Source organism: Myripristis murdjan, chromosome 5 (assembly GCF_902150065.1).
Source record: "Myripristis murdjan chromosome 5, fMyrMur1.1, whole genome shotgun sequence".
Classification (NCBI taxonomy): domain Eukaryota; kingdom Metazoa; phylum Chordata; class Actinopteri; order Holocentriformes; family Holocentridae; genus Myripristis; species Myripristis murdjan.
The window spans coordinates 32077187-32102344 of NC_043984.1; the positions used below are offsets into that span (position 1 = coordinate 32077187).

General features: G+C 41.1%; 1 protein-coding gene across 1 annotated transcript; it reads left to right on the forward strand.

Moving 5' to 3' along the window:
* The first annotated feature begins 2200 nt into the window (after positions 1-2200).
* txnrd3 (thioredoxin reductase 3) lies at positions 2201-24900 on the forward strand. The gene is made up of 16 exons (XM_030051717.1): positions 2201-2572; positions 3907-3967; positions 8591-8700; positions 9264-9374; positions 10520-10592; positions 11653-11772; positions 12437-12579; positions 14170-14285; positions 15343-15568; positions 16891-16983; positions 17293-17369; positions 19688-19844; positions 21225-21332; positions 22086-22181; positions 22339-22473; positions 23541-24900. The coding sequence occupies exons 1-16, from the start codon at positions 2456-2458 to the stop codon at positions 23601-23603; spliced, it is 1806 nt and encodes a 601-aa protein (XP_029907577.1). The 5' UTR covers positions 2201-2455; the 3' UTR covers positions 23604-24900.
* The last annotated feature ends 258 nt before the right edge of the window (positions 24901-25158 follow it).

The window sequence follows — 25158 nt, forward strand, 5'->3', positions numbered from 1 at the left end:
TAGTTTTTGGTGTCTTTATTGTGGTCAAGTTTCATAATGAGTGGAACATGGTAATATCGGTTTTAGTTTATCAGGTTTTGGGGTCTGATTTCATGTCAGAGATTAAAGAAATAGCCACAAATGGAGTCATTAACCAGTTTATTAGAGCTGTAGCTGACAGAGACATGGAGCAGATGGATACTGTCACAGTACTTCACTGACTGATTGATTGATTTTGAGGGATGTGTAAAAGGGAGGGGCAAATTAACTGGTGTGAAAGCTCCAACATATATTTTCTGAGTCTGAGTCTTGGTTCTCTGAACTGCAGCTTTCCTTTATCTTTACAAATGCAGAAAAAAAAAAAGAAATTCTCATATATCTAACTTTTTTCAAATTAATTGTGTGTTATTTTTTCCTTGTATGACTGAAGTAGTCATAACCTGGTGGTAAAGAAGACTTCTGGACTTGATAATAACAATGACAGCCTCATTATTATTATTATTATTATTATTAGTAGTAGTAGTAGTAGTAGTAGTAGTATTAATCAGTGGCTGATAGACATTTTTCATGGGATGGCAAAGGTAATGGCATGGAATGATACGTTTACAGTTGCAGTGCCAATGATGTGGCAGTCCCTTCATAAAGCAATTTTCATCTTTCCTTTCTCTGGCAGTGCTGAGGTCCTTCATTTGGTCCTGAAAATCAGTCGAGTTGAAACACGACAAAGATATCTGAAGCCAAAAACCGTGCTAAAACCGGCCCAAAAATTAGATGAATGAAATCTGGACCATTTAGGTTGCCACTAGTCAGTGCTGGTGACTGGTGACTTCTGAAAATTGCCATAATTTTACAGCCATAAATTTCACATGAGCTTATAATTAGGTCTTCATTATAAATATTGGGCCAAATAACAAAGACAGTAGTAGTCCAATTACTCATAAATATTTGGAATCAAATGTACTTATCATTTTATAGCATTTAGCCTCATCGACCTCCATATATTCTCATGTTTAGAAGAGCTCCACACTGCCCCTGCTGTCCAAAAGACGGTACTGCATTCTCTCCCTCTCCCTCTCCCACTGCAGTAAATGGCCTTGGCTGCTCTTTCTCTCTCTGTAGGCTTTTCTATGAACTGATTCATTGTGTATCAGTTCATACGTGCTGCGTTGTGATAATACAATGAATCCATTCATGTAAAACCCATAGAGAGAGAGGAAGCCCACAGCTTTCGACACACACCACGCTGAGTTCAACTGAACTCAGACATCTGAGCTTTGATGTTGTACATTTTCCACCAGGAACAGTGTTTTTTGGTAAACTGCTCAACATTTTTTTTTGTTTGTTTGTTTGTTTTTTTGTTTTAGGGTGGCAGGTGCCAGCAGCTAGACCAGTGGTTCTCAATCTGAGGGACGGGACCCCCCAGGTTGGCACAAGGTAATTTTGATGGGGGGAGGGGGGGGGGGGGGGGGGGGGGGCAAGATGATTAAGACTTAGCGGAAATTAAAGGAATAAGAAGAATAAGAATACACCAAATTATTATTATAATTTTTCATATTTTTTTCTGTTTTCTTGTTGAATAAAAAAACAAGGCCCCATCTGACACTTGGGGGCAAATGACACAACCTGAGGAGCCTGCCGCTTGTCATAGAACACTTTTACCCGCAGATGGCGCTGTCACACAAATTATTTTCCCTCATGTTCGACGTCCAAATTAATAAGTAAATTACAGATACATAAACGTGTTTACACAAGTCGTGTTCTTGTATTCCCTGTTGATTGCAGGTTTGCGTTACATTCTGCCCAAAACAGCAGACCTCACCTCGACAATAACATTGATAATTTAATATTTCCCTGAACTTCTCCTCCACACGGGTCTTTCTAAAGTTAGGATTAGCTGTCCTCAAGCGGCGCCTGTTGGTCCCCCTCACTTCTTCAGGCACCGCCCCTCCTGTTGAGGTCCTATCAATATTAAAACTGCTCTACAGCATCATTTCAAGTACAGATATTTAGATTTAAATGCGAACATTTTTGCGTGGTAAATAATTCCGGTGTTATCTGGGCATGTAAATAGGCAACCCGGCCAGTTTTCAATAGATGTGAACGTTTTGAAGAACGGGGTTTACCGAGTGAGCGGAGCTTTACTGTTGATGAATACGGGAAACGGGAAATACGGCAAACACGTGGGAACAAATCGAGCGCGCCTTACGTAAACCAGCCAGACTTATTGCAAGACGTTTGGCGCGGGTGATAGACCGTCCGCTGACAGCGGCGAGGAGACAGCATAAGTTAGCCGCCTAAGATACGTTTTCTAGTAATTTCTGTGTGGTGGGTGGACCGAGGGACGAAAACAGCACTTGTAGGTGTACCGAGGTTCAGTGGGTGTGATTTTTATCCGGGGACTCTCTCTCCGCCTTCACTTGTTTCGCCGTCAGTTGAAGCTTGTCAGGCGGCAGGCTCGGACGGAAATCCTTCCAAAATGCCTCCCATCGAGAATGACACCGGGAGGAATGAACTCAAATCCCGGATACAGGGGCTCATCGACTCCAATCAAGTGATGGTTTTCAGCAAAAGCTACTGTCCGTATTGCGTCAAGGTAAGCGTGTTGGTTTTCGAGGGGAAAGCTAACTTAAAGTTAAGCCGTTCACACACACACATCGCCCTTCATCTCCCGCGAATTAGACCGGCTCCGTCTAACTGCTGGTGCGCTCCCAATGCGACTTCTGTAGCCACAAATTAACGTACGGAAGAAACTCTAATAAACCATATCACCTCGTTATCTAACTGAACCTGGCGTTGACTTGGCATATCTCGGAGATTAATACCAAGTTAGCGTTGCGTAGTTTCTTGCTAAGAGTCGCAGTTTGACCCGGTGAGTTATTGTCTCCTGTATATAGTCAGAACCGGATAGGCCAGGCTCCGTGGCGAAACTGGTATATTAAAGTGCCCTTGGTTACTGTAAGTTACTCAACCCAGAGTACAAAAACTAACACCATTATGTATCATTATGACCGACTCTTCAATTCGGCATAACTTGTTATATCCAACACAGAAAATATTATTTATTAAGATAATATCTTGTGGAGGCTGTTCGCTTGATAACGCCAGTTTTCTGCGAAAATGCTTAGCCGCTAGCAACTGACTTCTGAAATGTAAGATATCGGTTAAATTTCCTTGCTGGTTGGTGGGTCATTGATGCCGAATTTACCCGAAGCCTTTAAAGATTCATTAAAAGATTAAAAATACATTCCCCGAGGTGTGCACCTGTACCTGCGTAGCAAAAAACATGAATATGCCACTCTTTTGAATGGCGTTCGGCTTGCTTTTCGTTTCAGCTTGATAGATAGATAGATAGATAGATAGATACTTTATTCATCCCGCAGGAAATTCACAGTTTTTCAGCAGTATCCACAGATTACAGATGAAATAAATCAATAATAAAAAAATAAATAAATAAAATAAAGTATAAGATACAACAAGTACAACAGAATAAGATCTGAGTACAACAGAATAAGATCTAACTACAACCCAGTGTGCAAAAAGCAATGTGCAACAAAAAAACAACAACAAACAAACAGAAAAAACCGTGTGCATGGGTGTATAAAATGTGCATAGAGGTAGGTCAATGTGCAAATTTAGAAGAAATACACATGATAAATAGCAGTAAGCAATATAAACACTATAAACAAGGATTATATATAAAAAAAAAAAAAAAAAAATAGAAATATGAACAATTTAAACAGAAGTATTAACAATTTAAACAGCAGTGGAAAATAACCTAACCTGAGATGAGATGAGAGAAATGACACCGGGTATTGGCACAGGGGTGTCACGTTAATTTTAGTAGGTCCATTAGGTTAATGTTAGTTAGTGGATACAGCTGCTGAATAGATAAAGGAATAATCTCAGCATTTGTGTTTTCCTCCCCAGGTGAAAGACCTGTTCAAAGAGCTGAACGTCAAATGCAATGTGGTGGAGTTGGATCTCATTGGTAAGACTTGTGAAATTTTTGGTCAGTGGTTTACAATGAGGGCAGTAGAAACATAACACTTGTTGCTAAGACTCATTTCCTTGTGTTGAGACCTACATCAACACAAGTGGTTTAGATTTTCCCTATTGACCAGGAAAAGTGCTCAACATAAACCAAATGACATTATTATGAGCTAAGTCAGCCACAGACGCCCCAAGTGGAACAGTCATTCTTAAATTGCAGGTTTCAGTGGCTATGAATGGAAATAGTGCCTTTTTAGAGGAACTCGATCAGATGAGATACAGATTTACCAACCATGAAAACTCTTGGATTATTAAAATATTTTTTAACATCTGTTGACTTCCCATATTGTAATTTCATCAAAACTCAGCAGGGAACAAAATTAAGCGTTCATGATCCTGATGGAACCTGGTTGTTTGGGTTTGTGCAGGACAGCAAGCAGCAGAACAAAAATATCTCTACTGCGGAAAAGTGTGTGTGTTTGCATTTCATGCAAATCCAAACTGGAATTCGGCCGTTTTGCTGATGCTTTGTAAAACCACTATAAACACCAGACATGTTGGTGTGCCTTTGGATAAAGAGGCATCAAAGACATGCGCCAGCAAAGGCAAACAGCTGTTACATTTTTTTGTTGTTGTTTTTACCATCCTTTATAGATGTGATCCCGATTGATCTGAACAAACAGCTAAATTTAGGACTTCAAAATGAAAGGGCGTTGTGAAGTTTTACTAAGAGGGAGGGAGGGAGTTAACAGCAGGTTAAGCTTTCTGGTGTTATCTACTTGTTTACATCTGTCTCTTGTACACTCTTTCATGTCATTTAATTGCTACTGAAATTATTAGCAATCTCCATCCCAGTCAGAATGAGTATTTTTGAAAACCCAATCAGAAATGTTTAAACTCTGATTTCAGTTTTCTGCACTAATGTAATTTGTTCATTACTGGTCGGGTGTATTTTGATAATTAGGTTGGTACATCACAGTGATCTCAGCGTGACTCTCCTGCTGTGCGTGCTGTTTTTGCATAACATGCAAACTTATTTTAGGCGTATGTCTTTTCTCCTGAGTAGCATTTGTATAATTCTCTCTATGCTTCCAAGTTTTGCTTTTCCCTGTGTTGTAAACAGGTTGATTTGACCCCTGACCTCCTAAAAACACTATTTTTAATGATATCAGTTGAGAGCATGTTTTTCCTTTCATGGAATTTGAGTCTTAAACGGCTTCTCACAATATGTTTGAAGGATATTTTCCTTCCTCTAGCCGGGATGTTAATGTTTGACCCCCATAACGTGCTGTCAAGTCTTACTTTGCCGTAACGCAAAATGTGCTGAGTCACTCGCTGTAGATATTTTGGCTGCGGTCCATATCTGTGTAAACCCGAGCCTCTCTGCTCTTTCTTGCCGAGTTATTTTTGCATGTTTCCAGTCTCATCTGGTAATGTTGATTATAGTGTGTACCATATAGATATCTGTCTAATTATTTTATGATTACTATTTCAGGCATTGTGTGGGAGAACAGTCAGAGCACAGTTTGCATGCTAAAGTGAACCTGATAGTCAGTATGAAAATATTTAATAGCCACATTCAAATTTTGTCAGATAAACCAGTTGTGTTGCTGCTTAGGCAAAAAGCATTATGATTATGACCCAAGCCGAAGGTGCAGAGAGAAATTTGATTTTAATCTGCTTATTTGTGACTGAGGACTAAAACAACGTGGACAGAGTCTGGAGCGGTGCATGGTGGCCTGTAACTGGCAAACAATACTCTATTGTTAAATATTTACAATAGAGAATGAGTTTGTTTTAGCTAAGCTAATTAGACCAGCGCTGGTACAAACATGCATCAGTAGATATATTGATGTAAGCAATTGTATGGATGCTAATAAATATGGTCATCAGGAATGATAAGGAAAAATCAACTCAGTTACAGATCTTTTTTTTCTTTTTTTTTTTTTTTTAAATTCTTTTTAAAGATATTTATATTGCCTTGCTGACCGTGACTTCATACTTTGTCCTTATTTTAGGCATATTTTTATTTTGTTCAGAGTGGGAACAAAATAAATGCAACACATGGTGTTGTGATCTGTTCAAACAAACATTTACTTCACGTCTCTGGTGTAGAATCTTGGGAATCAAACCTATGTGAGGACTGAAAGAAAAAAAAAATCATGCTGCAACTCTACCCTTTAAAACTTAAACCTGTGTGGAAGAACTGGTCAGTTTCTATCTTTACGCCTTTAATAAATATTAAGATCTCAAAGTCCAGTAAATTTGACCTACATTATCATAATTGTCTGATTAAGTATGACTCGGCACTTTTTTGTAGTCCAGTGTTTAGACATATCAAATTACAATACTTACAAAACCTGCAACACATATCAGCTCAGACCCAAGTCTCATTTTGTATCAGGAGGCTTCCTGCCGATTCCCATCCCTACTAATTAGAGCAGAGTTCCAGTTACAACAGAGACATCCAGAGAAAATCTAATATGGGTGTTTCCTCTGTAATTTGTTTGCTGCTGTGGCGCTTTGGGCGATAACTAAAGTTTTGTCCTACATCTAATCTCTTAAATCATACTATAATGGCTATAGTTCTAAACATCTGGACTATATTTATTTTAGTTTTATGTAATAGTTAAGGCTACATTACAGTTACTATTTTAATTTCACATGTTCTCTGGCAGTGGTGGTAATTTCCTCGCTGTGGTGCTAAATGAACCATCCTCCTACTACTATAATCGGAGAGCCATGTGTTTGTATGTCCCACCCTTTACCTTTGGGCCACTGATCTCAAAGTTGGTGTCCTGGAGGTTTTTAGAGACGCACAGACAAGTGAACACGAGTCTATTGGACCATGAGAAATAGTCAGTACTGGTACATGGGCCGGGACCAGAACCCGTATCTCAGGAACATAAGTTTGTAGAGACACAGGACCAAGACGGGTGCATTAAGCATCCCAAAGGACCCAGAGTCTTAGTTCTGAGTCACTATGCGTTTCAGTTTCGGAGATGCTAATAATGTAATTGCAGAGTGGTTTGTGTGTGTGCCACCTCTTTCCCTTTGGGCCAGTGATCCCAGAGTTGGGTCTTAGGGGTTTTTGGAATCGCTGAATTGATTGGACTACGGTAAAGATAGCCAGTTATTTCAAAATGAGAGCCGATCCGGGTTAGAGTTTGGATGCTGTCGTTCGCCTTCCCAGCCCCGATTCTCTTTGATGTGGTTAGCAAGACACCTTACCCAGCTATCGCCATGTCATACAGAGAGGTGTAGAACCAATATGCTAGTCACCAGAGAAAAACAGGTTGTTTTCACCTGGAGGGGATTTCACAAAGCGAGCTTACAGTATCCAGAAGTTGAAGTTAATGCCTCACGTGAACTACTGTCAACATTCAGTCCAGGCCCAAGCGGTCAATGGCAGTTAAAAGAAGCTTATTCATGTATTACTTAACCAGTCCTCATGAGCTGGTTGTGTGCGAGAGGCAAGCCCGAGTACCTCTGCACCACCCGCAATAAAACATGTACATTATTGTGAAGTAACTTTTTGTTTTTACTGACTATTAATTATCAATAGAGGGATGTAATGAGATAAAGTGGTATTGGTTTCAAAGTTGTCATGGAGATTTCAAGGGATGGTAGTCATAGTCAAAGCTGTAAGTTTATATCAACTTAAAAAATGTCACAATTATTTGCAAAGCATTGTCCGTGTGTGTGTGTGTGTGTGTGTGTGTGTGTGTGTGTGTGTGTGTGTGTGTGTGTGTGTGTGTGTGTGTGTGTGTGTGTGTGTGTGTGTGTGTGTGTGTGTGTGTGTACTGGGGGTTCACATGTTGTATCATGAGCGACACATGTCACTTTTTGAATAGGCAATTCTATAGACCAAACTTGCCTTGAGGATCCAGGTATGGTGCAGTCATAGTCATAATGCACTGCAAATTGCAGTGTAAACAAAGACTATAGAGATCTGATGTAAAATAAATAAAATTTAATTCTAAGTAAAGTAGGATTTGTCACAACAGCAACCAATAGCTCGCTCCAACAAACAGACAGACAAAAAAGATTCAGTGAGATAAGCCAATGGCAAAAGGGAAACATGGGGAAGAGGGGGACTAGACCCAGGTAAGTCTCCTGAGATTACAATTTTGACCATATTGTAATATAAGGAATTTGGCTCCTACACTGTAGAAGTGAGACAGCAATATAGTGGTGAAAGCTGACTGTAGTTCTTGCCAGTATTAATCAGCCGGTTATGAGCCAAAAGTTTTGAAATAAACTTGGCTTTTCAGCTTGGCTCCCTTTGTGGAATGCCCCCTGGAGTATCTAAGGTGCTCCAGGCTGTTTTTTGAATTTGGTCATGGTTTGCATGTAACCCACCAAAAAAAAAAAAAAACAGTTAAAATTTGTGTCTCATCTTTTCCACATGTGCAACTTCACTTAGTCTACTTTTAAGGGGATGATGCAGCAAAGATCAGGGGCAAGCCTGGGGTGAAAAGCAGCAAGTAAAGATTGTTCTGGATCAACAACTCTATCAACCCGCCCACAGATATCACCGATATTTTACAGACACTTTGTGCAATGGGAGAGTATAAATCCTGTTTAGTGCCCCTTTAACAACATTGAACTTTTTGTGCAGAGGATGGACCCAACTACCAGGATCTGCTGCTGGAGATGACAGGACAGAAGACTGTTCCCAATGTCTTCATCAACAAGACGCACATCGGCGGCTGTGACAAAACGATGCAGGTAGGCAAGAGTGAAGGACTCCATCGCTCCCACTGCTCTGCTGCGTCTGGTCCGCTGTCGTAAAGAGATTTAGTTATTCAGTGCCCAGACAGCTCCACCTTTCATCATATGTTGCCATAAAGTTTGCATGTTTCTCAAGCCGTGATTGCTCAGTGCTATTACACAACCTAGTGGCTTGTTGAGATGCGAGAAGCGAGGTTTAAAGGGGAGCTATTTTGCTCAAGTGGCATTTAAAGCTCAATTCACTCCCCAGACCTCTATTAGCATAAAAATAGCTCATTTGAAATGCCCAGGCTGTCCTTCCATGCAAAACCACCAAATGCACAATTGAAGTCTCGATTGTTTTTGATATCTAACCATATTTGAAGCTGGTTGTTTGGATGTTGTGGCCACATGAGTTGCATGCACCTCTCTTCTAGTAGGTAACACACTTTAGAAATTACTATTATAACACAAATACAACCAGTTTAGGTCTGGTTCCAGCCCAGGAGAAGTGACAAGTGTGGTGCACTCAGGCTACTTTGCTTCTGTGGATCCTAAATCGTCTCCATGCTTTCTGCCAGGCCCATAAAGACGGCGTTCTTCAGCAGCTTCTTGAGAGTGGAGACAACGAGGCCTACGAGTACGACCTGATCGTCATCGGAGGAGGATCTGGAGGCCTGGCCTGCTCAAAGGTAAAGCTGTTCTTTCATACAGCTATTAGTTATTAGTTGAAAAATTATCAAAATCATAATATGGCCAAGTGCAATATCCAAATGGCAGGAGATGCATGTTTTTTAATAGCCTTTTCAGTGACAATGAAAATTATAAAGCAAAAATGATAAGTCCTGCTAAAACTGTAAATCATATTGCAGTATCTGTAAGATTAATTGCAATATATTTTTTCTAACCATATCGTTGAGCCCTTGACTTTACAGTCACATTATATGGGATCAACTTCCTTCAGCCTTTGACATGAAATGCCTTTGACTCGGTGGCTAAAGTCGCTATGAGCTGAAGTAGCTATAGAAAAGTCGTCACATTATGACACCTTGCGGTTTTGTGGTAGGAGAACGTCTGTGTTTTCATGCATGGAGCTGGCTGTTGGCCATGTTCTGGTTAAGGTCTTACTCAAGTTAAGCTATTTATATGAACCTTTGGTACGCTGACATTCAGTGTCTTTGTTGCCATGAATAAACAAGTTAACATAACACACCCTCACCCTTTGACTGAGCAGATGTGGGTTACTGATAATACATGATGACCCAGTATTTGGTACCAACATGTACCCATAATGCTATGTGAGTCTGAGATTTTGGAGATGGCAAAACAAATAAGTAAAAGCAGCTGTGTGTTTTCTAGCAGCACAAACATGTTAAATTTTGAGGCAGTTTTGACAAATGAAAAAGGTTCCTCACGTTCAGAATTTGAACTTAGAGTTATTCCAGTTCAGTTAAAGCATTTACGTGTGTTCAAATAAAATCAGATAGTTTATTATTTGGTAAAGAGAACGGAGTACCTCCTGCATGTGACTATAGCCACTGAGAAATGTGAGTGAATGTTGTGTAAGGTGCATCCAATGTGTTGCCGATCAAAGTTGATTCACTTCACATCCTTAGTGAAGAATCCCTGAAAGCTGCATCATTGCATTGCTTTATTTCACTTTGCGTTGATGAAGCATGTGAACACTAAAATGAATGTTGTGTAGCCGTGTTTTCCCTTGTTCTCTTTTTTTTTTTTTGTGGTCAGTCAAAGCTGAAGCAAAAATTGGATACAATGCAATACAATAATGGTGTTTATAAGCCCGGTCCTGTTGTAATGTTGGTTCTTTTCGCAACAGGAAGCTGCCATGCTGGGCAAGAAGGTGATGGTGCTGGACTACGTTGTTCCCACGCCGAAAGGAACCACCTGGGGTAAGATTTTTTTTAGTTAGAAATATTTATTTTTAGTAGAGATGCACCCTTTGAAATTTTCTTTTTTAACTTATCTTTAATAGAAAATTCTGTTGTATGTTTGTAATAAACCACTGACTATTATAATTATTCTCCTAAACTGCATCTGATTACAGGACCTTGTCTCCCTCTCACTTAAACAAATTTCAAAATATAAAAGTGTTCCCAGTTACTGGACAGGACGTTTATGTGCAGACAAAATCCAGCTGAAAATTAATTGCAGTATACATGGTTTACACTTGTGAACCACCATGTGTATGTTGCATTTGTAAGGTATTTGTTATATTGTTCTTATTTCATTGTTTCCCATCAACACAGACGTTAGAAGTTTATTTTGAAAAGATGCTGCATGCATGTAAATGAAAACGGACAGTAAAAAAAACGGAACAAAACAGTGCAGAGACGGTTAGCACAGGGAAGTCACGACTGATTGAGCTGAAAATCAACCGATTCTGGTCACCGATTGATTGGCGCATCTCTTCTTTTATTTAGAGGGAAATTCCATCCCAGAACACATTACCATTTCAAGCCATAGATTGGTGATTTACATTGTGTTTCTGATATGGTTTTGTTGGTTGATTGTTATTTTTGTTATTCCACAGCTAGCAAGTCAAAAGTTAATCTACTGACATCAATCAGCAGAGCCACAATGAAGATCAGTAGGGATTGAATCAACCCCTGAAATTTAGTCTGCAGGGTTTCTTTGTAGACTGTAGTGATTTGCAGAAATGTTAAACACAGAGGGAGAAATCCTCCAAAGAAGGAGAGCTCACCTTTCGTCCATTAAGCTCCAGTGTAGCTGCAGCTGCTCTCTTTGTGCATCGTGTTTAGTGACTGTACCGATGGGTGGAAAAAACACTGAAACAACAACAATGCACAATGCAAATCCCCACTTTTTAACATTGTTATTATGCTAGGGTGGAATTTTCTTTGAACTATCATATTACCATATTTCTTTGTGTCGAAGTTGCCTGGTCCTGGATCCTGCTCTATTTTTGTTAAATGCGTTCTCATGTTTCAGGTCTGGGTGGAACCTGTGTGAATGTTGGCTGCATCCCCAAGAAGCTGATGCACCAGACGGCCCTGCTGGGCACGGCCATGCAGGACGCCCGCAAGTTTGGCTGGGAGTTCAACGAGACAGGTGAGGGCTCAGAGGTCGGCCAAAGGCCCAGGAGGTCTCGGAGGGGGGAGATCACCTCAGCTTTCCGTGGTAAATCTGAGGCGAGCCTCGCTTTCCTCCGCTTTGTTATTCAGGAGTCACTTGTGGGCTTCAGTGACATCTTCATTAAGAATGTAACAAGTGATGGATTGCATCATTGGATCAATTGTAAATTCTGCTGATTAAATTGCATGTATCTGCTGAAAACAAAAAAGCAAATACAATTGATCGCTCTGACTTTGTTCTGAATCAATATGAAATACTTTGGATTGAATGATTCAGATTCTGAAAAAAATAGCATCGTGTTGCTCTAACAAAATAGCTTGAATTGAATAGCATGAACAACTTTTTGTCAAAGATTTCTTAGAACAATATCTAAATGTCTGAATTTTTTTTCTAACTTCATTCCAGTCTTACATTATTGCATGTGTTTATTTAATGGCTGTCAAAACTTTGGCTGAAAGTACTGAATTCAATCATTTACTTGAGTCATGGTTTGGCTTGTAGTTTGCATTTCTAAATGGTGTTTTGGAAATCAAATTGAATGTATTTCAAGCCAAACATTTACAGAGTCTTGAATGCAGGGCAGGTATTCTCCCAGTCTTGTCATGGCTCACCCTGATGAGTTTCTTCTTCTTTGGTCCAGTGAAACACAACTGGGAGACGATGACGACGGCGGTAAACAACTACATCGGCTCACTGAACTGGGGCTACAGGGTGGCACTGAGAGACAAGAATGTCAACTATGTCAACTCCTACGCAGAGTTCATAGAGCCACACAAAATCAAGGTCAGTGTCGTGCCACCAGTAGCAATGTTTGTGATACAAGCGAGTTTCATCATGGCTGCCATGGTGACAAGACGAGCACATGAATTTACTGTTTATGTAGTCATGTTGATAAACTGTCTACTTTAAAGGGACAGTACACTAGGGGTGTAAATCACCAGTTTCATTACGATACGATATCGATTCTTTGGAGAACGATACGATATTTGCCGATATCACAAAGTTTGCGACGATATGGTTCGATTCGATTTAGGGGCCTGCAATCGATATGAGATGATGTAATGTGCCGATTTAACAAAATCAGTTACATTTATATCAATGCACAAAAAGCAACTAAAATATGTTTTAACAATTTTATTTGTGAGCTCTTCCAGACATCAGACATTTGAATGGAAAACAGTCTACTCTTTTTTTTTATTTTTTTTTATAAAAACTAAAATAAAAAATAGAGTGAATAAAGTGCCACATTATAAATGCAAAGGCTTTTCCAGTAGATTTAAAGTGCCATTAATTACCCTTCAATTATGAACATAAATCATAAAGAAAACAGTCTGAAAATATGAATGCAGTACAGTCTTCCTGCATCATAGATATCCACTACAGTTTACATTTTCTTAACCAAAGAAATTCCAGTTTAAGAACAGGTTTGAACAAATAAAGTGTAAACAATTCCATATCTCTTAATTTTATGCCCAAGAGGGGAGTGGATGTCCTCGTTGTCTTTTTCTTGGCTGCTAGCCATAGCATGCCTCGCGCGCTGCAGCCCTTGGCTAGCGTTGTTTGAAAAGGACCTGTGCGGACGTGCGCACGAACGGAAATGGTGACACAGACGTGCCGGGGGAATTTCAAAATAAAGACCTATTTTAAGGATGACGATATACATCGATGTTTGCGCTTCGCATCAATGCTTTTACATCATTAATCATTGAATCGATGTATCGATCTAGATCAATGTATTGTTACACCCCTACAGTACACCCAGTTGAAGCTGGAAATCTTAATTAGTAATATTCCTGTCTTCATCCATCGAGATCTGAGAGTTCCTAAAAGCCAATAATTGTGAGAAAATAGAGTTTTGGTGGCTGCATTTTGTACAGTAATCCATTCCATCAGAGCTGGGCGGGCTTTAGCTCCAATAGTCTGGACCCTGAAGACCAGCAAAGAGAAAATATCCTGCTTGTTGGAACCGAAAGAGCTACAGCTCTTACTAGCACAGCAACAATGTTATCTAATGTTATCCTTGCTAACACTGCTGTAGAGCTCACTTGCTAAAAACTTAAAATTTAAAGGCTTGTAGTAGTAGAGTTGATGTGAGAAATGTCTGACACCATCATTAGCTAAAGCGCCATGTCAGATTGAGATGGTAATGTAATGTTAGATCGATCCTCTGTAAAATGGATTTCCAGAAGCAGCACAAAATAAATTAACCTGTTTTAGGGATCTTTGTCTGCTGCACAGCTCGGCAATAAGGCCAAAAATATCACTATTTTTCTTTTTATACAGCAGTCAGAAAGTTAGAGAATGGCAGTTTAATCCACCTACAGGACATTGGAAAAATCTCTCAAAGACCCTCTGTTGTATTTCCCCCACCAGGCGACAAACAAGCGGAAGAAGGAGACTTTTCACACGGCAGCCAAGTTTGTCATCGCTACAGGAGAGAGGCCGCGCTACCTGGGCATCCCTGGAGACAAGGAGTACTGCATCACCAGGTGAGAGCACAATCCCAGCCGCACTGTGGATTTGACACGGCTAATCCCATCTAATGACATGTGTGGAAGAAAGCCCCCTCGTAAGCCCCCTGTTAGAACAAGGAGCCTTCAGAAGATGCTTGAACCTGTTTAGTCTTTGTAAAGTTTTTTGCTGCAGCGTGTGTGTGAGTGTGTGTGAGTGTGTGCTCCAGGTGTGATCTGTGCTCTTAAATGATTTTGACGGCTCGGTGCTCTCCAGGAGGCCTCGTCTCAAGGCCTTCATTTAATAGATGTGGAATCTCCCAGCTGTCTAAACCGTGTTACCTAACATTACCCCCTGCTGTCTTTGGTGATTATGCCGCTGTTGGCAGCCTTACGTGTGAGATGTTCCTCTGCTGCTCATTTGATGCCATAGATCGTTTCTCTGCGGATCTAGTGTCATTTTGTGACGCACAACTCTCAAAGAGGACTGTACTTCTCCCTACTTTTGATTTAGACCCAAATCTTACCCAACACATTGACTGTTTCCTCTATGATGAAACATGTTGGTTTAAAAAAAAAATGTAAATGAAAACTTATCTGAAAATCATGTCTTTGCTCTACAGCTCTGATGCTATCTTGGCCGGGGTTTTTAGCATTTCCTTATTTATGCTTCACTGCCTTGCTGTCGCTTCCTGTTGAGTTGTGCTGCTTTGTACAGTAGTGCAAAAAATTTAACTTCTCATGTCACAGATGAACCTAATTGTTATTGAATACATGTCCTTGCCTGTGAAAAATTTGCAGTTTTTGACACAAATCTGTACACTCTTACATGACATTCACCGTGAAAAATCTAACTCTGACACTCACCAAGGTTAGAATAAGTAAATATAACCAGTTTATTGCTTTGTATAGATAGATATAGATAGATATTATTGCTGACATCAATAAAAGCAGTTTTTAATTGATCATGCCCTCATCAATCATTTTTAATTGGCCCTCATACCACAGGCTTCAATATTTATGTATTTACATGTATTGGAAGGTTAGTCTGGTCTTCTGGCTGACGTGTGTGTGTGTCTTTGTGTTTGTCCACCAGTGACGACCTGTTCTCGTTGCCTTACTGCCCGGGGAAGACCCTGGTGATCGGGGCCTCCTACGTGGCTCTGGAGTGTGGCGGCTTCCTCGCCGGCATCGGTCTGGACGTCACCGTCATGGTCCGGTCCATCCTGCTGAGGGGCTTCGACCAGGACATGGCCAACCGGGCCGGCGAGCACATGGAGGAGCACGGCGTCAAGTTCATCCGTAAATTTGTCCCCGTAAAGGTTGGTTTCGCCTTTCTGCTAGATATGTTTTTGATTTTTGTAGAAAAGAAGTGACATCCTCAGATGTCTTGTTTTGTCCTAACCAGCAGGCCACAACCCAAACATATTTAGTTATTTTCATAAATGGCTAAAGAAGCCAGAAAATATTCACATTTGAGAAGCTTGAATCAGGGAATTTGGAAATTTTCTTCTTTAAAAATGACTCAAAATGATTCCTTGATTATCAGTGTAGTTGGCGACTATTTTAACTGATCAGTTGTTTGAATTATTGCTCCACAATCATGATGAAATAAATAGCCGTATTGTAATTTTAACTAGGCCTGTACAGTTCCAATAGACATGAAAGTGTGGTTGACTGTTTGACTGTTTGGTTGATTGTTACCACAGACACCAGCTTTGCAGTGACTTTGCAAAGCAGTGAGTTTTATTGGTGGGTGATACGCTGACTCATCACTGTGTAAACTCATTTGGTGTTAGATTGAACTCAACAGTTTACTTATTTAATTTAGCAAACTGTGGTTCAACTATTGTCAGATAACCCTATTTCAATCCTGTCAAATAAACGAATAAACTTACCTATATGTAAAAGTTACTGTCCCTTTTAAGATGATTTGAACTTTGAATGGTTCTTTTTCAGGTCATGGATTTCTAATGCATGTGTAGTTGAATGGATGGTAGATGGTGGACTAACCTGCTAACAGAGTACTCCACCCAAACAGCAAAGAATGTCAAGTATTGTTGTATTTTGAAGTTAACAAAGTCAACAGAAGGACAGAAAACAGGCTCATCTGCAGCCGTCACATTCCAGCATGTAAATGTCAACTTGATACAGTATAAAATGGCCAGTAGTGTTAGAGCAAACACTTTCTACTTGTATGGCAACCTAATTAACCAATACCAGTGTCAAATGCATCATATACTTTATCTTCTCACTGTTAGAGGAAATATTTCACTTTGCTCTTTAAAGAGGCTCCATGGACAAAACATTATTAGCTGCCACGTTCACCATGGGTTATGTGGCTGTCAAATTAATGACAGCCGTGCCGAAATACACACGTCAGTAGAGGTTGAAAGGTGCTCGGCAGACTTTGAGCTGTGTGTAATTGAACATTTGCCCACCCTGGACACCTTTTTGGTTTGTTCACAGTCAAGAAATGACATATCAGCTGTGTTGCATAATTTACAAGCTGTCATCATTACTGGCTTTTTATGACGCAGCTTTACTGATAGGCCACCTGGCATCGTGACATTTTGTCTCCTCAGCTTGACATTTGACAAGGCTTTTCTTTTCTTTTTCCTTCCCATACGTCTGTGTGTGTCAGGTGGAGGAGCTGGAAGCAGGCACTCCTGGCAGGCTGAAGGTGACAGCTAAGTCCACAGAGACCGACGAGATCATCGAGGGAGAGTACAACACTGTACGTCCTGAATTCTCACTTCCCACAACTTCTGTATTTCTCACTGAAGACAAAGAAATATCTCTAGTAACTGTTCTGACAGCTTTGAAGAGAAATCCACCCCTGCTACTAGCGATGTACCTTGTGTTTCAGGGCTCATTTTGTTGTCACATCATCTTTATTTGGCAAGTTACTCACAAGAATGGGGAAAAATACATGTGTAAACATACACCAGAAGCAGGAATGCTGTGAGGAGAGTGTGTGTTTTGTTGTTGTTTGTTCGTTTTTTTTTTTTTCTCAAACCAAAGACGCCATGTTCTTGTCCTGCAGGTGTTGATAGCAGTGGGCCGAGACGCCTGCACGGACAAGATCGGCCTCGACAAGGCAGGGGTCAAAGTCAACCCCAAGTGAGTTTATTATCCCTCTCTGTGTGTCTTCCTTTTCTTGTTTTCCCTTCGTCACTCTGTGTCATCCCTCTGTCTTTCCTCATATTTCATGTCTACATAATAGTCACAGCAGGTGGGTGTGCCTGTGCCTTTAAGACTCACACTACAGTCACAGTGATTCAGCAGTATTGCCGCCCCGTGGCTCTCAGCAGGGGGTGGGGTGTGTTTGTTTTATAATGTATGGGAGGGTTTGGTTGGTAAGACGAGACAGCCCACTAGCAAGGCGTCCGCACGTCTTAAAAGACATAAAATGGGTCATTTATATCTTAAAGCCTTTTTAAACTGCATCAAAATGTCTCAAATGGTTATAAGAGGTCAGTTTTATTTGTTTTTCTTTGTTCTGTGTCCTTAAGTTATTATGCCACTGGCATTTCCCGGGATTAATCTAACACAATTGGACTTAATGTGCCTTAACAATTTAAGATGAAATTTAAGATACCAGAGGGGAAATTCAAGTGCTACAGCAGCAATAAAACTAAATAAAATTGGTTGTCTAGTTACATGATACTGGTATCTTCAAGATTTAATAGTTAGCTCACTGCAGCCAACGACATGATGTTGACCGGGCCTGTCAGCGGGATGCTGCAGCGTTACAGGGCTAAATGTTTTTTATATTATTATTATTAATGAAACGAAATAAACTAACAATAATAAATTAATAATAAATAAACTTTCTGCCAAATGAATTAAATACAAATCCAGTGAAAAGGGAAATTAAAATCGTACCCACATTGTTGGGAAATGTTGTCCTGCCCACTTGCTTTTGTTCCACCACAGCAAGGAAATTACCACCACTGCAAGAGAATGTGACATAAAAGTGTACATAGTTAATATCTTAAACTGAAAAAAAAAAAAATATAGTCTTGAGAGTTTCGGGAATTGATGATTATATTAAAATCACTTTCAGCACTAGAACCTCAACTTGAATGGGAACTTAAGCCTAGATCTTGACAGATATGGGACAAACGTAGATTTATCGCTCAAAAGCACCACAGCTGCACAAAAATTACAGCATATACACAGGTTCCACTGTTTAAGAAAGAGACGCAGCATCTGAATGGTTTTCATGCCAGGCTACAGTTTCAGAGCTTTCATTACCTGTTTGATCAGAAACATACCAGCTTTGGTCATACATTTAGCCGAAGGCCGCATCAAGTTCTCAAACCTCCAGATACCCTGACTTCATTTTGTAACTGCTTATTGTGGTGTTTCCAGCGTGAGGAGTGTCTCTGCTATATTGTGAGGGGGCCGGTGTCGGAGGCTGTTAGGCCACAGGGATTAAGACAGCATGAGGCAGGCTTAAGACGGCGCTCTGAGTCATATGCCTCAGTCTTATGACTGTTGTAGTATTTCCATGGGGCCGGCGCTCAGCCAGCGGGCCACCGGGTTCAGGGGCCGGCAGCAGGTTGGTGTGTATCACCACTGTGGTTATTCACAGTTACAAAGGAAAAGAAGTTATTGATCGTTTGCTCGTGTGTTGCTGTGTAATATGGTGTATGTGTAGGAAATACAACACGGACAGTGTGCACATTTCGTCCATCTGGCACGGGCAGTTCAGTTCGGACGTCGTCTTTTGAATTTGATGGCCTTTGATCACAAATTAGATCCAGTTTAATAGACAGACGCCCTCTTTAATTCATACTGCAGCCCTGTGTCCACATTCTGCTCAGTAGAACCTGTTACTCTGTTGGACTGATTTCCCCGTAGTCTTAAATATTACATATTACATACAGTCCCTTTCTTAGTTTTAAACTTGTGGTGTCACTTCATGGATAAAACATCTGCTTAAACTTGAGTTTTGCTGCCAGTATTCTGTTCACACACACAGGGACCGGTTGGGAGATGTATACATACATAATTATATGCCATGAATGTAATTTCTACAATTTCTACAATGTTGAATTGCACACGTGGATAACGACTGCACTTCCTTTGTTTATTACACTGTGATGGAGTATTGTCAAGCCCTATGAAAACTGTGTAAATCAGTCGAATGCTGAGAGAGCTTATATAACTCCACTGGTTTTGAGAATATGCAGTATTTAAGTTGCATTCCCAGATGTTGCAATGTAAATACATGAATAGGACTTGTGCTATGAGGATTAATTAATAGTGAAATGTAACAAGGATAAATAATATTAATCTGAGAAGAAGAGAGAATAAGGATAGGAATAGAACGATGAGCATTTTAATTTATGTAAGAATTTGGCATGACAGAGGCTTAGCTTGGTCTTCACAAACGGTCAAAAGTTAAAAGCAGTGTTTTGTGCTTTCTGCAGGAACGGGAAGATCCCAGTGAACGATGAAGAGCAGACCAACGTGCCGCACATCTACGCCGTCGGCGACATCCTGGAGGGCAAGTGGGAGCTGACGCCTGTGGCCATCCAGGCCGGCAAGCTGCTGGCACGCCGCCTGTACGGAGGCTCGACTGTCAAGGTACACAGAGCGGGGAGTCACGCTGTCTGACTCGTAAACCAGAGGCAGGTTACAGGACGGCCTTCATCTCGCGCTGCTTTCATACCTGTTTGGTTTTGGAGCAGTTTTATCGAGATCGGGAACATTCACCTTCCGAAGATCGGTTCATTTGGGTGTGTGTGAACGCAGCGATCGCACTCAGATGCAGTACAAAGAAAGCAAGCAGACATCGCCAAGAAACCCTCGTTTATAGTGAATAGCTAACCGACTTAGCCAACCGAACGAATCAGTATCCATCTAAAAGTAACTGAGAATGTTGTTTAGTTGTGAGACTGTGATTAGAAATATATTTGTGATACGACAGAAACAAACAGCAACAAAAATATGTTGCAGTATAGTGTATAAAGACCGTGTTTCAAACACAAACACACAAACACACACAGCTGCTGATCTCTTAAGGTCAGATCAGAGCTGAAGTATGTTGATGTTGCAGATCTCTCTATGGATCTTCTCTGGGAAAAAAAGAAAGATCCCTGAGGCGAATCTTTCCAGTAAGGTTTCTGACCAATGACAGAGCAGTTTGCTCACACACGGCATTTGTTTACAACTTTAATGTAAACTGTTGCTGTGTGAACACAAATGAACCGACGGACAAATGCAACAGTTTGTATCATTTCAGTCCCTGAATCAGAGCAAAGCAAACAAGTTTCATGTGTGAGAGCGCTCTTAGATTATATCTGTTGGAGGAAAGCGCTATGAGCACCGCACGATATCAACAAACAGCCATAAGACTGATCTGTTAAACACAGCGGTCAGACTGTAGTGCTGACATGATGAGCTCTTAAATCGATTAGTGGAATGACAGGAAATTGTTATAATTTTGATGTTTGTTTTTATCATTTATCAAGTATAAATACCAAACGTATGTTGGTTACAGCTTCACAAAAGGTTTGCTTGCTTTTCTTTGTTTGATCGCTCAGATGGAAGGTAGTTTTAAGACATTGCTTTGAGCTATGACAGGCATTTATCATTTTAACGTTTGATAGATAGAATTATTAATCAAAATAATAAATACAGTGACTGGAAATGAACATTTAAATCTTCTAGGGCTGCAACTGTTACTTTACTGTTTACTTCATGTGCACATGATGTGTCATTGGTGTAAGATCCAGATAACATAGTTTTAGTCAGTGACTGGATTGATCATCACATAGTTGGAAAGCTGGAATCAGCCTCCAAAAATCTCTCTGATGAATCCCCATATCCATTGCAACTTGTTGAGCTGCAGTGACATGGTTGATTTTTATCAGAATATCATCTGACATGACAACAGAAGCCTGAGAAAGGTTTGATTTCCATTTTGCACCACTGAGTCCTGGTTAAATGTCTTTGTTTGTGCAGTGTGACTACATCAACGTTCCCACCACTGTGTTCACCCCGCTGGAGTACGGCTCCTGTGGCCTGTCAGAGGAGAGAGCCATCGAGCTGTACGGGCAGGACAACATCGATGTGAGACACACACACACACACACACACACACACACACACACACACACATCTGAATAATGTATTAGTTATCTGTTTCACTTTACACCAACTTCTGGCTGGAGTTTAATGCAACCACAAGACAATGTCTGTGGTTCTGCTCGATGATTTCTTTGTCCAAAAGGAAGGAAAATGAGTTGTACTTTTCTTCAACTAGACACGAGGAGATGGTGGCATTTAGAAAGGGAGCTGGTCAAATTAGATCATTGTATTTTTCAGTATTTGCCAACACAACCATATTTTCAGTTTGTCTTCTTAGTTTTACCAGTCTGACTTTTGTCCAGATTCACAAAGTTGACTCACCTGTCACACGAATGCAAGTTGAAGGTCATGGGATCAGTAAAAGCTGTTAATGAGAAAAGCACTCATAAAATGGACTCATGGGTTTGTTTTGTGATCGCATATAGCCTGGATGTAAAATGTCATGATCTAAACTTCAGCGAGTGTGCTGCTCAGTCCGTCCGCCAGCTGGCAAAAGTTAAAGTGTTAAATTGCAGTATTACGTTGCAGACATGTAATTCAAACCAAAGTCTATCGGTAGAATTATCTCCTTATCCTGGCATCATCGTGTGCATTTTATACTGTCAACAAAACACATTCAGATAGACTCCCACTGCAGGTTGAGCTGAAACTGTGTGTTTTTGCCCCATGAGATGAATAATATTCAGTGCCAGTGTGAACGTCGGCCTGTGACTGACTGTTGTTTTCTCTGTTCAGGTGTATCACAGTCTCTTCTGGCCTCTGGAGTTCACCGTGCCCGGCAGAGACAATAACCGATGTTACTCCAAGATCATCTGCAACAAGCTGGACAGTGTAAGATCACCCGTTTGTTGCCGAGTATTCAGCTGCAGCAGCCGTTTATTATTTTCCTTGTCTCACCGACCCCATAATAACACATTGAGCTCCTTGTTATATTATTACTACCGATGGTGGGTTTTTGCTGTTATTTTAATGCCGCGTCTTTGTGCAGGAACGAGTGATCGGGTTCCACTACCTCGGTCCGAATGCCGGAGAGGTGACTCAAGGCTTCGGAGCAGCCATCAAGTGCGGCGTCACCAAGGAGCAGCTCAGCACCACCATCGGCATCCACCCGACCTGCGCTGAGGTAAAACAGTGTTCTGTCACATCAGAAGTGTTTTTTTAAACTCTCCTGTGCAGCTCATGGAAAGCCCCAGACAGACTGGTTTTTAGTTTTGACACGCTGACATGGATGCTTTTATGGGTATGTGTGCCGACCCAGACGTAAGTCACAGATCAGATGTCATATTGACGTTACCGATGCACGCAATCCAACGCTGCTGCCTCCACAACGGTCTGTGAGCCAGGCTGTGGTTGGCGAGCGCAGAGGTTTTCTTCTTCAGCAGTGCCTTCCCAGGTGCATTGTCCAGATTATAATACAGCACCACTGAGGCGTGTGCCGGTACTGCAGTCAAATTAGATAATTGTGTTATAGTGGTAAATACTAAAAGCCAAATCTAGTAGTTGATTGCATTGCTGTGCACTTGATTTGTTCAGGTTTTTCAGAACATTGAAGCACTTGTCATAGCAGTTTGCACTCCTGGATCTGTTTGTATGTGAAGCCGCTCATCCTGCAGTTCAAATAGACTGCTTTGGAATACATTGAAATTGGATGCATTTTTTTTTTTTAAATATCTAATTGTAAGAAATTTTGTGTGGTTTACTACGGCTTCATGTAACCTTGCATATCTTGCCAACAACAGCAATGAAATAATAATACCCAACCAGGAATTGGATCGGAATTGAAAGAAAGTGATTCGGCGCAGTATTTGAAAACAAGGCACAGGAAATGAGCGAGATGCCAGGGATTTTCATTTTTAAAACCAGATGTCAAGAAGAGACAGCCAGCAGTGTTGGTTGTATTTTCTGAGGTTTAAGACTTCTCTTTATTCGCATTAAATTTGACCAATGATATCCATTCTAAGTTTAATACAGGACATGTTCGATAAAAAATATGCTTATATGTTCTTAGCCTCTAATAGTCTTTTTGCCATGTCAGACTTAAAGGTAATTCCTGGTACCATGGAAAAGGGCCTTAAACAATTCTTTATTTTATTTATGGTTTATTTGATCAGAAAAATTTAAAAAGGGCGACATTATTTAAAAATTTGGAGAATTTTGAACTAGAACGTACTCCTCTGTCATCCCTCGCAGGTCTTCACCACGTTGGAGGTGACCAAGAGGTCCGGCGGCGACATCACCCAGTCCGGCTGCTGAGGTTAAACCCTGCTCATTTAGCGGGCTGCTCTCATGTTAAACTCCCCGACCGGTCGCTCTACCACCAGCTCCCAGTCAGCCTCCGCCCGGCCGCGCCCCGCCCCTCACTCCGTTTACAGGCCAGTTGTTTCTCAGGACAAACCTAACACCGCGGCCACAGCCTGAATCGGTGAAACCGCTCGTCTCCAGCGAGAACGGGTCGGTTTTAGATGGAAACTGAAGTGAAATGCACTGAGTGAGGGGCCATGTGGCGGCGTGGCTCGGAGCTGAGAGGTGACCTGGTGACGGTCGGCTCGCTGTAATGAGGGCAGCCCGTTGAACAGCGGGGTTACTCTGCTTGTTTTCCTCCTGGGCGCCGCCAGCGTGTCCTCTCCAGAGGAGCACCGACACACACTGCCACTGCGGATCGGTGTGTGTTTGGGCTGTTTGTGACGTCCTGGCCCGTAACCTGTATTTCTGAGGTGGGCCAGGATCGATGTGCCTCTGCAGAGACGCCTGAGTTTGGCTCCCAACCCTTCGTCCAGCTCCCCAACGTAACACACTTCCCACTCACGCTCTTTGAGATCGCCTTTAGCGAGGCAGGTATAAATTCATGCACAGCCAGGTTTTGAAAGGATGCACGGCTCTGAGCTCTGATCCAGCTTGTGGTATAAACACTAGGATATTATTTAATTTGGTATGTGTGTACTTCTGAATAAAACACGTCATCGTGTCTCTTCACGTCGAGCCCTCAACATTCCACGCATTACTCCTCTAGATAAATCCTTAAGAAGAAACTGAGGTGTGCATAGGGCAATGTTACGCTGCTGTCAGCATGTTGTCATCGCTGTGTGAGGCTTTTCTGCCATAAAGACGGCTCGACTTCTACTTCTACCAAAGTGTTAACCAAAAACCACCTGTGTTGCCGAGAGGTCGAGAGCTGACCAACTTTTAACTTCATCATCACTCGCATCCACGTCTTTCAGGCCTTTTTGTTGCGCTGTGTCAGAAAACTGAACGAGAACTGAATGGGAAAAATCCAACATGAATTGTACTGAATGTTCCATGTAAAAAAAAAAAAAGAAAGAAAAAAAAGAGCATTTTCATAAGTTTTAAGTCAATTAAGTTAATGTCTGTTTGATCTTGCTGGTTGCCTCTGCATTATGTGTATGTAAAGATGTATCCGATCTTCTAGAGGACAGTATTCTGCTCACTGCCGTCAGTGGGACGTTTTGTCATGTGTATAAACGACTGCTTCACTGTCAAACCACTGTAGAGGAATTCTCTTTCAAGACTTAATAAAGGATGTATTCACCTGGAAGAGTTTATCGTGTCGGCCTCTTTGCACTCAGGATTTTTTTTTATTAGGGATGCACAATACTGGATTTTTTTGCTGATATCACATGTCAGTATTTTCCAACTCTTGGCTCATTGCCTCTGCTGATATGTGGATTTATGCTGTTAATTAAAGAGAACAGCAAGTCTCTCCTCTGGTGGAATTAACATTTTATTTTACCAACTGTAACCATGACGGCATACTGGCAGTTGCAGACATGAAATGCAGCTTTTCACTGGG